The 14,926-nt window shown below is 34.4% G+C and overlaps 1 protein-coding gene across 1 annotated transcript in view; it reads left to right on the plus strand.

The window, feature by feature from the left end:
* The first annotated feature begins 9,573 nt into the window (after window positions 1-9,573).
* Window positions 9,574-14,926, plus strand: part of LOC123528559 (orexin receptor type 2-like) — a 34,084-nt gene continuing 28,731 nt past the window's right edge. The window contains exon 1 of the mRNA XM_045308361.2: window positions 9,574-9,717. Within this exon, the coding sequence (XP_045164296.2) occupies window positions 9,683-9,717 (35 nt within the window). The 5' untranslated portion in view covers window positions 9,574-9,682. The remainder of the gene's footprint in view (window positions 9,718-14,926) is intronic.

The following is a 14,926-nucleotide window of genomic DNA, read 5'->3' on the forward strand; positions in this document are numbered from 1 at the left end:
GATGTTAATTTGTTTATTCCCTGAACAAACTTGTCCTATTGGTTTTCAACAGCTATCAAACTTCTTAGGATTGTTGATGTTTTTTAACCCTTACCCTGCTAAATTTCTGTAATAAACTTGTCCATCTTTCAATTTGGACAGTACCATTAACAGTAAAGAGGGGTGCTTTCCAAAAAGATACTGACTGAACAGCGAACAGCGCAGAACTCAATAAGACTGCACGGATGTGCAGGCTGATCATGATCTACACTGGTCGCAAAGACAGAATCAGTCGTGTCTAGCATGATGAGGGTTAAGACCCATATTAAAGCAGATTACTATCAGTAACTATAAAACACCTGAACCTATGACAATCACACTTAACTTGTGGGGTTGGTGTCAGTACGTCAATGGTCAAACTCACAGTTACCTTGATACCGAAAACTGTTTCCCATCAGTATCTGGAGAACACTCAGTTTTACCTCTGTCAAACTTCATAAATTATAATGATTTCCCGTTGTAAGGAGATGAATCCTTTTGTTTTGGAAGCCATTTGGTCAGAGGTCAGGGTCAAAGTGACATCAATACAACAGAAAACAGTTCCAAGCAATAACTAAAGAACCCTTCAGCCATGGTTGTCACACTTCATAGTATAATTGCCAATGTCAGTAGATGAACCTGATTGTTTTGGAGGTTATCTAGTCCAGGTCAGAAAGACTTTGAAACCAGAATTTCCAATCAGTAACTGGTGAACACTTGGTTTAATAACTGTCAGATAATACAGTATGATTGTTTATTGTCAGTAGTTGACCTATAGTGCATCAATAGAGGTCATGGTCAAAGTGTTCTCATTACTGAAATTTCATTTCTGAATAATAAAGAGTTAGCTTGGTCATTGGCATTCGGTATTTAATGAAAGCTAACATCTGTTAAGAAGATGGCCCCTTTTGTAAAGGTCACAGTGTTACCTAGACTGAAAATGGTCTCCAGTCAATAAATCAAGAATGGACTTCCAACTGATAAAGTTCAGAAGATGATTGCCTATAGGTACTGGATGATTGCCTTTAGGTACAGGATGATTGACTAGGTACACGTTGATTGACTGTAGGTACAGGATGATTACCTGAAGGTACGGTATGATTGCCTGTAGGTACATGATGATTACCTGTAGGTACTGGATGATTGCCTGTAGGTACCTGATGATTACCTGTAGGTATGGGATGATTGCCTGTAGGTACATGATGATTACCTGTAGGTACAGGGTGATTGCCTGTAGGTACAGGATGATTGACTAGGTACAGGATAATTGCCTGTAGGTACAGGATGATTGACTAGGTACAGGATGGTTGCCTGTAGGTACAGGATGATTGACTGTGTACAGGGTAATTGCCAGTAGGTACAGGATAATTGCCAGTAGGTACAGGATGATTGCCTGTTGTCAGTAGATCTAGTGTCATCATGTGAAGAAACAATCCAACGGCTTATAGAAGGTTGGTGATGTGACTTAAAACCATAGAAAACAGACTTGTTCTAATAGGCATTGTGTACAGACTTTAATCATAGCAGGATTTTAGTGACAATAGGTGTCTTTAATTTGCCTGAAATGGAAACCAAATTCTGAATAAGAAATGTTTTCTTCATTTAGAGACACTGCAATTCGTTTTGATTTTAGAATAGCCACAAACAAGAAATTGGTTGTGGCTACAGCAGCTGCTTTTTAGCTCACGTGTCATGTAGTGACAAGGTGAGCTTCTGTGTTCACCCTTATCTGTCGTTAGTCGTCCATCCGTCCACAATTTCTTGTGAACATGATAGAGACCACTATTGCAATTTATTTTAATCAAACTTGGACACAACTTGTATGGGCATAATATCTCAGTTCCTTTAGAAAACTGGCAAGATCCCATCATGGGTTCCAGAGTTATGGCCCCTTAAAGGGCCAAAATTTGCTATTTTGGCTTTTGCAGCCATACAGAGACTTCATTTATAGTTTGATTTGATACAAACTTGCAAAATATCTTTAACAACAATAGATCTTGGATTCTATGACGAATCCCTCTGATCCAATCATAGGTTCCAGAGTTACGGCCCCTGATTGACCCCTGAAAGAGCCAAAATTTGTTAATTTTTACCTTGTGAACATGGTAGAAGTGACATTTTACATTCTATTTTAACCACACAACTTATGTCACAATGATATCTCGATTCCTTTTGAAAACCGGCTAGATTCCATCATGGGTTCTAGAGTTACTGCCCCATAAAGGTGCAAAATTTCCTATTTTGGCCCTTCCAACCATATAGAGGCCATATTTATGCTTTGATTTGATACAAACTTGCAGAGAATGATTATCTTGATGATCTTTAGGCCAAGTTAGAAACTGGGTCATGTGGGGTCAAAAACTAGGTCACCAGGTCAAATCAAAGGAAAAGCTTGTTAACACCCTAGATGCCACATTTATGACCTTATATTCATGAAACTTGGTCAGAATGTATATCTTGATGATTCCTATGCCAAGTTCAAAACTGGGTCACATGGTTTCAAAAACAAGGTTACCCGGTCAGATCAAAGGGAAAGCTTTTTAACATTGTAGAGGCCACATTTATGACCCTATCTTCATGAAACTTGGGTCAGAATGTTTATCTTGATTATTCCAAGTCCAGGTTTAACAGATGAGCAATATAGGGTCATCATGACCCTCTTGTGTTTTCCTTAAGTTGAAGACTTTTTTTATATAAGCCAATACAAACGGGTGCAATAATTTTGCTGAAATTATTGTTCCACTGTACACTTTGGATGAGTTTTGTCAACATTTTGAGCTCAATTCATTTTGAATCATCGTAGTATTGTCACAGAGTTGTGATTATGAATATTATTTTTGATGAATTTGAAATTATGCATTATTAATGTTTGATAATTTTTTAAGTAGTTGTTTGGTCAAATCATAAATGCAGAGCAGCTGCATATTAATTTTGGTCTGGACAGAATTAAGTATGGTATTAGGCAAGGTGTGAGCTAATTAAATTTACATAGCTTGTCTATGATATCAGATTATGTTCCATGTTGTTTTTTTTCTAGAAAACAGCATGATAATATACATACTGCAATTTGGTATGGTAATACTTGCTAAAAGTCACACATAGGTGAAAGTGCCTTTGATCTGTGGTTTTGGTTGGAAAAGATGGAATCATCATTAGTACCCTAATTAATGAATATTGACAGCTGTCTATTCTATTACAGAGGCATTGATTGGTTTAGAAAGGGTCACCCCTGTGAGATATGATATCTTTAGGTGTGGCTAAGTTCGGAAGCTGCTCAAGTTTGTAAATTGTTGTGGACAGAATACTTTTAGGTTTAGAACTGTTTAGGTCAAAGTTTGGAGTAAGATTTGATAAGTTTAGAAATTATGAAGTAATTGGATATTGAAGTGAAAGATCTAAATAATGTTTTGGAAATGTATTTTGTTGTTTAATATGATGGACATGAACGTATTAGAACCATAGAAATAAAAGGAATTTAATTAATACAATGGAATTGTTGGTTGATTTATTAATTATTATAATAAAATCAGGAGTTAATTCCCCTAACTTTACATGATTTGATATCTAATGTTTCCATTCCATTAACCCTTATCATGCTGGACACGATTGATTCTGCCTTTGCGACCAGTGTAGCTCATGATCAGCCTACACATTTGTGCAGTACGTCTGATCAAGATCTGCACTGTTCGCCATTCAGTTAGTATCTTTTTAGTAAGCACCCCTTTTAACAGTTAATGGCACTGCCCAAATTGAAAGATGGATAAGTTCGTTATAGAAATTTGGCAGGGCAAGGGTTGAAATAAACCACTGAATCAGAAACATGATTTGGAATCTGGTTTCAGTTTTGGGTAAATCATACGTACTCATAGACATGAAACCTACTGCCAAAAATAAGTCAGAACATCCTCTGAAATCTTGATCACTTTCCATCGAGATTTAGTATGTATAAATCATGGTTATCATATAAAAGTGCATCTCTTCTTGCAAGTCTCATCAGATTTTGATAGTGCAACAATATGCTTATTTTTTTGGCTAAAAATGACTGACCAAGCCTTTTGCACAGATTTAGCCACCTGTGCAAATCATATAACATGACCTCACAAAAAGTCAGTAAGTACTTAGATGAATGAAGATGAAAGGAGGGCATTCTATCTACTTAACAAATAACTTGACTGTGTCAAATCTATTGTGGATCTTTACGAACTCCTTCCCAGCCTTGTTAAATACAAATTTAGTAAGTGCAACTGTTTATTTTTTGTGTATCTAAATTAATAATCAAGTGTTTCAAGTAGAAACTAAGTATTTCATATTTACTATGGGAAATTAGGAAAGTAAAATATTCTATTGAAGTAAAAAAGGGAAGGGATTGTTATAAATTTTGATGATATGCCATAATTGATATAAAAATTGTCCAGTTTATACCAAGAAAACACTGATAATCCAAGAAAAGTAATGGAGTATTTACAGTTCAACCTCTCCAGAGCGGCCCTGTCTTAAGCCAAAACCGCTCTATTACATCATCAAAATTTCCCTAAACTGAAATATACTATAAAATTTGCCTCTCCAGAACAAAACCTCTACATAACAGTCAATATTTGTATCTCCCAGAGGATGTTACTCTACAGAGGTTGCACTGCAATAAATTATTGATTTTAAATCCATTTTCCGTATAAATAGATTATGCAAAAGTAATTACATGTAAGTACATTTTTTTATTTGCAAAATTTTATAATTTTCACAGTATCACAGGTAGAATTCCTCAAACCTGAATTGGTCAAGAATGAGAAAATATGTAAAAACAAGAGCATAGTGTATCAGTTTTTCATTTCATGTTTCTACCATACTGTATATACAAGTCTTTTTTTTATCCCTCCCCCATGTCGAGCGTTTTTGGCTGGCTACATGGGAATCAGTTCTTGTTTGTATAATTTTCTAGATACATTATCAAACATATATTTGCAAACTGCTAATGCTTTCATATTTAATTTTTCAACAAAAGAAATATAATCCATTGAAAAATTAGGTCAGTAGGTCAAAGTAAAGAAGATCATGACAGCATCATTTATTCAGTAGTATTATTCAAACAGTCAAAGAGTAATGATATTTCAATAGAAACATTCTTAAAACAGGTCATTCCAATGTAATAAATAGGTCACTTAGTCAAATTATTTTGATAGAAAACCACTTCTTAGATATTCCTGCCTACTAGTATATAATCCATGTATCAATTTCATTATAACGCCTTGATATCTGGGAAGAGACATATCATTTTTGGTCTGGCTCAATGTCTGTCTATCACAAAACACTGTCTACTCAGTATTTTCTTTAACTCCATGAAGGAGTTTCAAATAACTTTGCATAAATGTGTGCCATATTAAGTTGATATGCAAACTGCGAATTTCAGTTGAGCCAATTGAGTCAAGGTCATTTGTAGAGATCAAAAGTTACAAAAGCAGTACGTTGTGTCTGTTCTGTACCTTTTTTTTGCATTTGGAGCATTTTGAAACAACTTGGCATAAATGTTTTCCATACTGAGACAACATGCTGATTAAAGGCCAAGCTCATACACTGAATTCAAAGTAAGATATGCAGTTTTTCCAAAAATCTCAATGTCTCTAACCCTAACCCCCCCCCCCCCCCCCCCAAAAAAAAAAAAAAAAGAGTAAAATATGCAGTATTTCCAGTACCACACACACATACACTCCACCTCACAGCCAGCAAATAATTTGGCACAAATGTTTGCCATATGCAATGCAGAATAAAACTCCAGTGGCATTTCTATAGAGATGAAATGATACTAGTATAGGGAGACTTGCGCCTTTTTAAAAAGCAGTGATAGTATTTATATATTTATATGAAGCATCCGTGCAATGCAATTTACAAGAATTACACAGACTAATTCATTTGTTTATAATAGATTTACATTTATGAAATCATGACTACTAATTTTGTTCTGTAACCAGAGTACAGAAATCAAAATCTGTCAAGCATTGGGTGACTTGGTTCAGTATGTTAAAAAAACTACTACCTGATAAATTTCAGCAAATTCTGCATGTACATGTTCATGTTTAGCTCACCTGGGCCAAAGGTGTGAGCTATCAGTGTAGGTGAATGGTGCAACATTCATCATCCACAATTTACATCAACATCTTCTACTCTGAATTTACTAGTCAGAAATACACCAAACTTGGTCTGTAGAACCCTGGCAAGGTCTCCTGTCAAGAGTTAAAAAAAAACATGATTAAACCTGATCCCTCATTATAAGGCCCTTTTCTTATTTAAAATAAGGGCACTTTACACGTTTTTAGGGCCTCTAGAGCTAATAATTGAAGAACCTTTAGACAATTTCTTCTCATGAACTGCTTGATAGATCTTATCAAACTGTAAAAAGCATCATTAAAAGATCCTCTCTTCAGTTTGTTCAAAAGGGGGCACTTAACCCTTTTTGGGGCCACTAGAACTAAAAAAAAGAAATAGCTTTAAACAATTTCTTGTCATAAGCTGCTTGATAGATATATATCAAACTGTAAATAGCATCATTAAAAGGTTCTCTTCATTTTGTTCAATTTAGGGCACTTGACTCCTTTTCAGGTCTGCCAGAGCTAAAAAATAGAAATACCTTTAAACAACTTCTCATGACATGCTTGATCTTCATCATACTTGGTCTGTAATATACTTACAAAGCCAATGGTAAAATTACTTCAAATGGTGTCATTAGTCACCTGAAGGGGCTGCTAAAGCTAAAATAGTAAAGGTCAGGTGAGCAACTTGGAGTAACTATGGCTGTCTTGTTCCTTTTCTATACTTTCTGTTTTGCTGTTTAACTATAGTTCTGCAGTTCAACACAAATTCAGATGTATCCTATAAACAACATGGCCATGCTGGTTTAATTTCACTCACTTGGACTGAACGCATGAATACTCTTCAGTCCAGCCAAGGAAAAGTTCTGTTTTTATTTACATTTCTAATTTGAAGTCAGGCCAACATTATTGGTTTTGCATAAATTTTAGTTATATATTTAGCCCAATCATGAGCATCCTCTTTGTATGATGATTCATTATTTTGCCAGGTATATCCAGGAAAGAAACCCAAGAGTGATTCAAACTAGCTTCTTGCTTTCATGACTGTAAAGCTACAATAAAAGTAGAATAAAGTAAAATATATAAACAGGGAAAGCATCTAAAGAAATATTTTCCTGTCCAACGGCTGTACGGATGACCCCATCGGACGATCACATAAACACGTGAAAAGTGCTCAGGAGAGCTGAACAATTTTATATGAAATAAATACTTTCATACCTGACTGAACAGGTCTGAACACCTATTTTGTACCCCAAGGAGTATATTGTTCTGTACATGCCAGTTGTTATAAATGTCGGTCGGTAAAACATTTGGCCTGTGGTCCAAATCTAGAGTAGATTTGGGTCTGCAGCGGTCAGATTTGTATATCGTCAATGACCCAACCATATCTGATTTTTTGGTCGGGGGTAGGGGTTGTCATTAATTCAAGATCGTAGTGACCTCCAGACAGAAAATTGCTTCCGATGAATATCCGAGAGAAAACTGCATAAGCTGTCAAACTTCATAGGATGAGCCCCATTGTTTAAGGGTCAGTATGTCAAAGTTCAAAGACTGTTCAAATGACCTAAAGGTGGAAACCTTTATCAATAATTGCAGAAAACTTTAGTCTCCACAATGCTCCCCCGCACCTCTAACGTGATCGGGGGATTGCCAGCAGACGATGGCTGTTTCTTCAGGGGCTTAAGGTCAAAGATCACGATGGACTTTGGTTTTTATAATCAGAGCCTGGAAAATAATTAGACCGGCAGTAATAGGCCGAGGTAACAGTGTACTTAAGACAAAATAATACACAGTTACCTTCGACAGACCATCATGGGGGACATGTACGTTTTACTGACAACTCTTGTATTTGTATTAGTGACAGAAGACGCAGGCAGCCCAGGAATATGACGAACATAATTACTTTGGAAAAACAAGACTCTAATGTGGTAAAGGATATATTTATGTTTTGTAGGCGAAAAGTTGGCATATAGTGAATAAGAGACTGTTTTAAGGATAACAATAACTTGGAACGACCTAATGACGAACTATAATTTAGACTGGTGCCATAAAAAATAAATTTGATACAAGAGACAGCTGGCGAGAAAATTCCGTATTGCTGTTGATCTAAAAACCGCTGTACTCTAAGAACTAGAATCTGTATGATATTTACATCCTTGTGGCAAAATACCTATAAATATTTGTATATTACTGGCTACAAAGTCGGTATGACTTTCTTTCCAGGAAATCAAAAAATCAACTCATTAAGGGTTATCTAGTTTGATCTCTTGCATCAAATTATAGTGATGTAGAGCCTATTACATGTTAACACAAACATCAATATAGACAAGGTGCTGTATCTGATAGAAACCTTATGCTTCCGTGATCAGATAATTACTTGGAAGGTGCTACAGGTGTTGCCGCAAACGTTTACAGTAAAAATTGAAATGCACAGGGTTTTGTTTTGTGGATAACATAATTCAAATAAATGATCTACCCAAGAGCCCGCCAATGATGAAATAATGCACGGATGGGCACATGGGGTATTCCTCTACCAGTATATTTCATATATAAATGTATATAGGTATGACTAACGTTAAACCCGAAAATGAAGTTTGGATGGCAACGCCAGTAGGTACATTTGATAAAAGTCTTTCGTAGAATCCACGTATGCAGTTTTACAATCTCAGCATTGCGAGTTCGAAACCATCTTTCGTATGGGTGAACTAGATGGCGTACAAAAGGGACTTGGTTCTACCCAGATGTCCGTCTGTACCTGATATATTGTTGGAATGGGCATTCACCAATCGCTTGAAAGTCGCCATATATGATACCGGAGAAGTGTGGATGTGACCTGTTTTTACACCAACAAACACCTGGAAAGTGATTTCCAAAATTAACAGCCATTTTGTATGGTCGTTTTGATTTTGTCGTATAATTTCATGTTTGGCTGCTTTTAAAAGCTTCGCCCGGTTCAAGTCTTTTTCCAAATTACTTGCCATGCAGACTAAATTTTTAAATAGAATAATTTCTTCTCTTAGACTTCATTTACCTTATAACATGTAATTTTTTATTAAGTTTTGAAATGAAAGTCCCTCGCCAGTCGCCACAACCGCCACCCCCACTTCCGCCCAAAATTCCCACTAAAAGGAAAATAAGGACCTTTGCATTTGCACCGTTACCAATAACAACGTTGCAAACCAATTCTTTTAACATGAGGACATATACACGAAGATCGATGAATGCTCTTGCGAACTCTGTTACATCAGCTGTCCATCCTAAAGGAAGTTCTTGATTTGAAGGAGCTGATAAGCATAATTAAAACTACTATCTTGTAATACCAATTCATGTGGTTTTAATTGGCCCTGTATCGAACTGTTGATAGATACCATCATACTGCAAACCAGTGAATGTAAACTATTCATGAAGGCGTGTGAATCATGATAGTTATGGTAATTAGAAACTTATAACCCATTTAAACTGATATATCATCATTGTCCCTTCCCATTCACCATCTGTAGATGAGGCTGATTATACAGGCAACAGCTGAGAATATAAAATTTCATTTGTGTTTTTTTTGTGTGTGGATTTTATTCTAAAAGACAATGGAGTCACTCAGCATAATATTTGAACTTGACAGGTATGTCTTGAATTTGTTCAAAAGTAAATATTTCATAAAATTTAAATGTTTTAAACGTTTTTAGTATTACTCAGAAATTAATAAAAATAAGTGCATTGTGGAAAAATAAGCCTTTAAAAAATCATTCCTTATAATGGAATTCGGATTTTCAAAAATAAATACAGTGTATAATAAAAAATGTTATTGCTTTAATAACATAAAATATTTTGATACATGGAACATTTAATAATCTTAAACGTGGTTTGAAATTGTTGTTACAGGTAATATGACAGTCTTGTAGAAAAAAATGTAATTTAGTTTATTACTTACATATTAAAACAATCAATGGAAAATGTCAATGGTTTTAGAAAATATATATGTACAGATTTATGAGCGAATAAAAAATCTGGTGTAAAATAACTTCAGTTGCACCTTAAATTTGTTCAAAAGTATAATAATAAACAGTCGGATAATGCAAGCATAGTATTCAATGCTCATCCAGTTTTAATTAATGTTTGTTTCCAAGCATTCCAGGGAAATGCCATATCACGTTTATTCATTCTTTTTTTCTTCCAGTGAATTTAGAATAGTCTAAATATTTCTGTCTTCAACCTGTATGAAAATACGAACATTCTTTGTGCCCGATGTACATGTTAAAATGAACTTTTAATGGTTTTCTCAACTTTGCTTTGCTCCATAAATTTTGAACGAGATGGTAACAAACACTTAACTAAATATGTAGTGATAAGTATTTTATGCTGTAACAAATACATTTTCTTCTATTATGTGGTAATGTAGAAAAATAACAGTTATTTATGCTTGGGTAGCTGTGACATAAAAGTTTAGATTTTGAACAATACCAGTTACGAACTACAGTGAAAAAATGTTGATACTCTGGCAAGAGACCCTATTCGGTCCAGTGCCCAACTAGGATGTCTCTTCAGTTCTTCTAGAAGACCACACTTACCTTAACCGCTGTCATAAAATGTTTTATTTGTATTGCTTAATCAGTCTTTTCTGCCTCCCTATGGTAAACTTCAAATAAATATTGTGACAATATTTACTGAAATATCGTGTTTCACTTATTCTACACTGGGACATATTTTTGGTCCGGTCGGAAGATGGTGTGATCAACTAGGACATGCGCACCAAATCCTTTCCAATTTTTATTGATTTTAAATGATAAGTATTTGTTACTGTATTGATATGTTTGACAATTTAAATACCACCTTTGTAGCCGAAGCACGATGAGTATTTAAAGTCAATGAATATTAATCTTTCATCATCTTTCATTCAACGATTTGAAATACAAAAAAAAAATACTGAAAGTAAGAACAAATAGGGTCCCTACCGTAGTTTGTTTTCTTCTAGTTCTTGATGACAAGTGTTAATTTAAGGCCCGAGTGAAATCTAACTCATACATAGCAAACATAACATAGCAAATCATACCACATTTTTAAGCAGCTTTTAACTAAACCATGCCAAGAAACGCACAGTTCCGCAAAATATAACTGATAATGTTCAGGTCGTAAAAAAAGTAAAATTTTCTCCTTTTTTGAGACTTGATATAACTTCCGGTTCAGCCGACTTCGTTTCCATCCTGACAACCCGCTACTTAAACTCTTCTGAAAATAGGTCTGTTCACCCTTCAAATGATTGAAATCATATTTTGTAAACTGAACATGTAACGCATGTATCTTGAAGGATTCGTATTCTAGATTATATATATATTTTTTTTTTCATAAAATTTAAACAGTTGTCTTTTAGCAAAGGGCAACTGAATGAAGCTACGGTCAAAACGGTGACGTTTGGTATGCAGAGATAATGGTTTTGGTCAATCATATTTACTATGTAAATATAGTATTGTGGAAAAAAATCGGCAACAGATGTTTTATTGTTTCTATGTAATTGAACAATAAAAAAGGAACTTTTTTCGTTTCAAATCTTGTGAACTTGTTTTCAGACTTCTCGCGGAAGGTCAGTGCTTAGTTTCAGGACATTTATAAAAATGCTCCCTAGTCACGTAGGCTGTGTAACAGATGTACCAATATCGTGTCGAATGCCAGTATAATCATTATCCACTTGCTGATCCTGCATTTCTGCAATATATTACTTCAATTAAGGAAAGTTTTTTGTGTACTTTCTACCATTTGATTTATAAAGAAACGCGCGTCTTACTGACTAGTATAGTATATCACCTTTATTTATTCTGTAACTTTTAAGGAGTGCTGTATATATCATTATTTTTGTCTCCTTTATATGTCTGTTAGTCTGTCTCCTGACTTTACAAAATGGAAGCTGTACAGCCCAAACAATGTTTTTTCTTGTTGGTGAGACCAAGACATGAAGGATATGACTTCTGCCGAATAATTTCTGAAAGATATTGGTATTATTAACTACCAAGTCGAGTGAAACGCGCATTATCGATCTCTTGATGTGAGAACGTACGATTTTAAGTAATTATTAACGGAAGCGACTTTAGATAATTTTTATTAGACTGAAAATAATAATTTTTCATCATGTCATAGATATAGGACTGTTCAGTATTACCTCCGGGGCGAGTTTTGATTTACTGTAATGTCTAAGTCATTTCCAAAGTAATTGTTATTGGAAACAATCAACAACAATACTCGGTAATAACTCTTTAGAAATTAAACGATGCTATTTGTTTGATTCTGACATCACAATCTTGTCGATAAAGAGATATGACACATACGAGGCACAGTTGCCTGGTGGTTTTAATTTATTAAACTACGGGAACAGTTCACATACTGAACACTGTTTTAATGTAATTTTCGCTTACCGTATCACTCGGTTCTTTATTTTGCACATTGGCTTGACCAAACGAAATAACTACGCTTACAATTTATATCGAATGGTATGCTTTTAAGTTTGCATTACTTGAAATCGTAGGCGTCGTGCGTAGCATCATAGAAACAAAATTAGACATTACATAAGCGAAAAGCATATTCATGCAAAGTGTTAATAGATCACTAAACCTGTGCGCGGGAAATGATTGCCGACTAGTTCCGAAGCAATTAATGACAATTATCTATCTATTTGAACAGACGCTTGGGCTTGTGTAGCATCAGTGAGTTTTGTTCTTGTCTCTATGGAAAATAAATTACGTTTTATACTGATACTGACGACATAGTTCTGAAAATAAAGAATTGGATCACAAGCCCAATTCCCACGTGCTTTTGATTTTCCAGTGGGACGTGTTTTGTTAAATGGACTCTTTTTGTCACCAAGAGTGAATCAGTAATAGTTTGCAATCAGCTTTAAACATTTCATAAGCTGTGTCTTGTCTATTTTTATACAAAATAATTATATAGGGATTTGTTGAGAAAAGAATGACGTGACATATTTTGAGCACTTTAAGCACATATAAATGGGATAGATCGCTCATAAAAGAGTTTTTGTACCATTTTTTTTATTTATGATGTAAAAGACATTATACAGACCTAGGATGTTTGGTAAGAAATAAACCTCATCGAGCCCATACCATAATAATGTGTGCTAGACACATGCTCGCGCCGGCTCTGGCCTATTGCACGTATATCCTTTAGTTGACTACTAACAAAGAATGGTCCAAATGCAGTAATATGTACTAAATTAACCTTTCACTAAAATATCTGATTTCAATATAGAAAATTCCTATGAAATATTTTTAATTATGCTGAATATAGAAGATATTTCTGATTATGTAACACTAAAGTCATAAAGTAACAGTCATTTGTTAAAAAGTCAGTTTTAGTGGTATAATACACATTCGCAGTGTTAAGTATAAAAACTAACCATATTGTAGCTTAGTTAAATGTAACACATAGTAAGTCTTAAAAAAAATAACAAAAACAAAAAACAAAAAAAAAAAACAACAAAAAAAACGCTATGTTTATATGGCTAGTTATACTTTTATTTAGAATGTACTTTTTTAAACCTTTTTTTCGCACAGTACTGTTTATACACAGAAATATTTTGTGTTAACATATAGATGCTGGAAAGTATTTGTTCATCTTTTCAAAAGAAGTATGAAATTTAGACACGATGTATCGTTAAATTAGGAGTACTAAAGCGTTTTGTCTGTATGACAACGATAAAACAATGTTATATGAATAATAGAGATTAATTGCTAAGTTTATCTTCGTCGTTACTGGACAAAGATAATGATTCCGAAAACACAAGAATGCAGTGTAAATATGTTCAATATCATCTAGATGGGAATCGTTTTTGATTTATTTAACCTTCATCCTGCTAATTTACTAAAATGGACTGGTCCATCTTTCAATTTGGACAGTATCATTTATTGTTCGAAGGGGTGTTCACTGAAAAATTACTGACTGAATTGCGAACAGTGCAGACCATGATCAGACTGCACGGATGTGCAGGCTGATCTTGGTCTGCACTGTTCGCAAAGGCAAATACACTTGCCGCCAGCATGCTAAAGGTTAATAGAACATATTGGAGTTGTTTTGTAAACATCATGTTTTTTAAAAAATACGGACTTTGAACCCATTTACCCACAACACTAAATCATCTTTCTTCACCTAACCGGTAATATGTTTTTTTCATGGAAGTAATATAAACTGTTTAATAGGACTGACACAAAACAAAAACAAATAACATTCCATCCTAAGTACGTTTGGAATAATTAGAGTAGTTGTGGAAAAACAGTTCAACTTATTCAAAACAATCTTATTTTGAGAAAAAGAAAATCCATGAAAACAAACGATAATTTAGACACATCTCTCAAAACGACTTAAGGGTCATCATAACAACTCCCTTGAGCTTCCAAAAGGGTATCAACACAATGTATATTTCTTGCTGGACATGCTGATGATTGAAGAAGAGTTTGATATGTATGTTTTACTCATGTATAGTTTTATCATTTGGAATATGCATAGTAAGTCGTGCCTTTATTTTGATGAGAAAATACATATAAGTTCGGTCTTATTTATAATGCTGACGGTATATTGTGCTCATTATACTTGTATGTATCAGTTACTATTTATGTTTTGACCTGTGTTATAATAATTTGATCCTTCGTACTAACTCTATTGCAGTTATGTGACATTCAGATTGTTTTGGCCATAATAATGTTGATCTCCTAGCGTGTGAACTTTTTTTGAGACTGTGTATACTTTACACTATAACAAATGTAAAGTAAAATGTGTTTTACAAATCACAAGTTCTTTAGTTTTGAGTAAATCTTGTATTTCGTTTCGACGAG

Source organism: Mercenaria mercenaria, chromosome 13 (assembly GCF_021730395.1).
Source record: "Mercenaria mercenaria strain notata chromosome 13, MADL_Memer_1, whole genome shotgun sequence".
NCBI classification, from domain to species: Eukaryota; Metazoa; Mollusca; class Bivalvia; order Venerida; family Veneridae; genus Mercenaria; species Mercenaria mercenaria.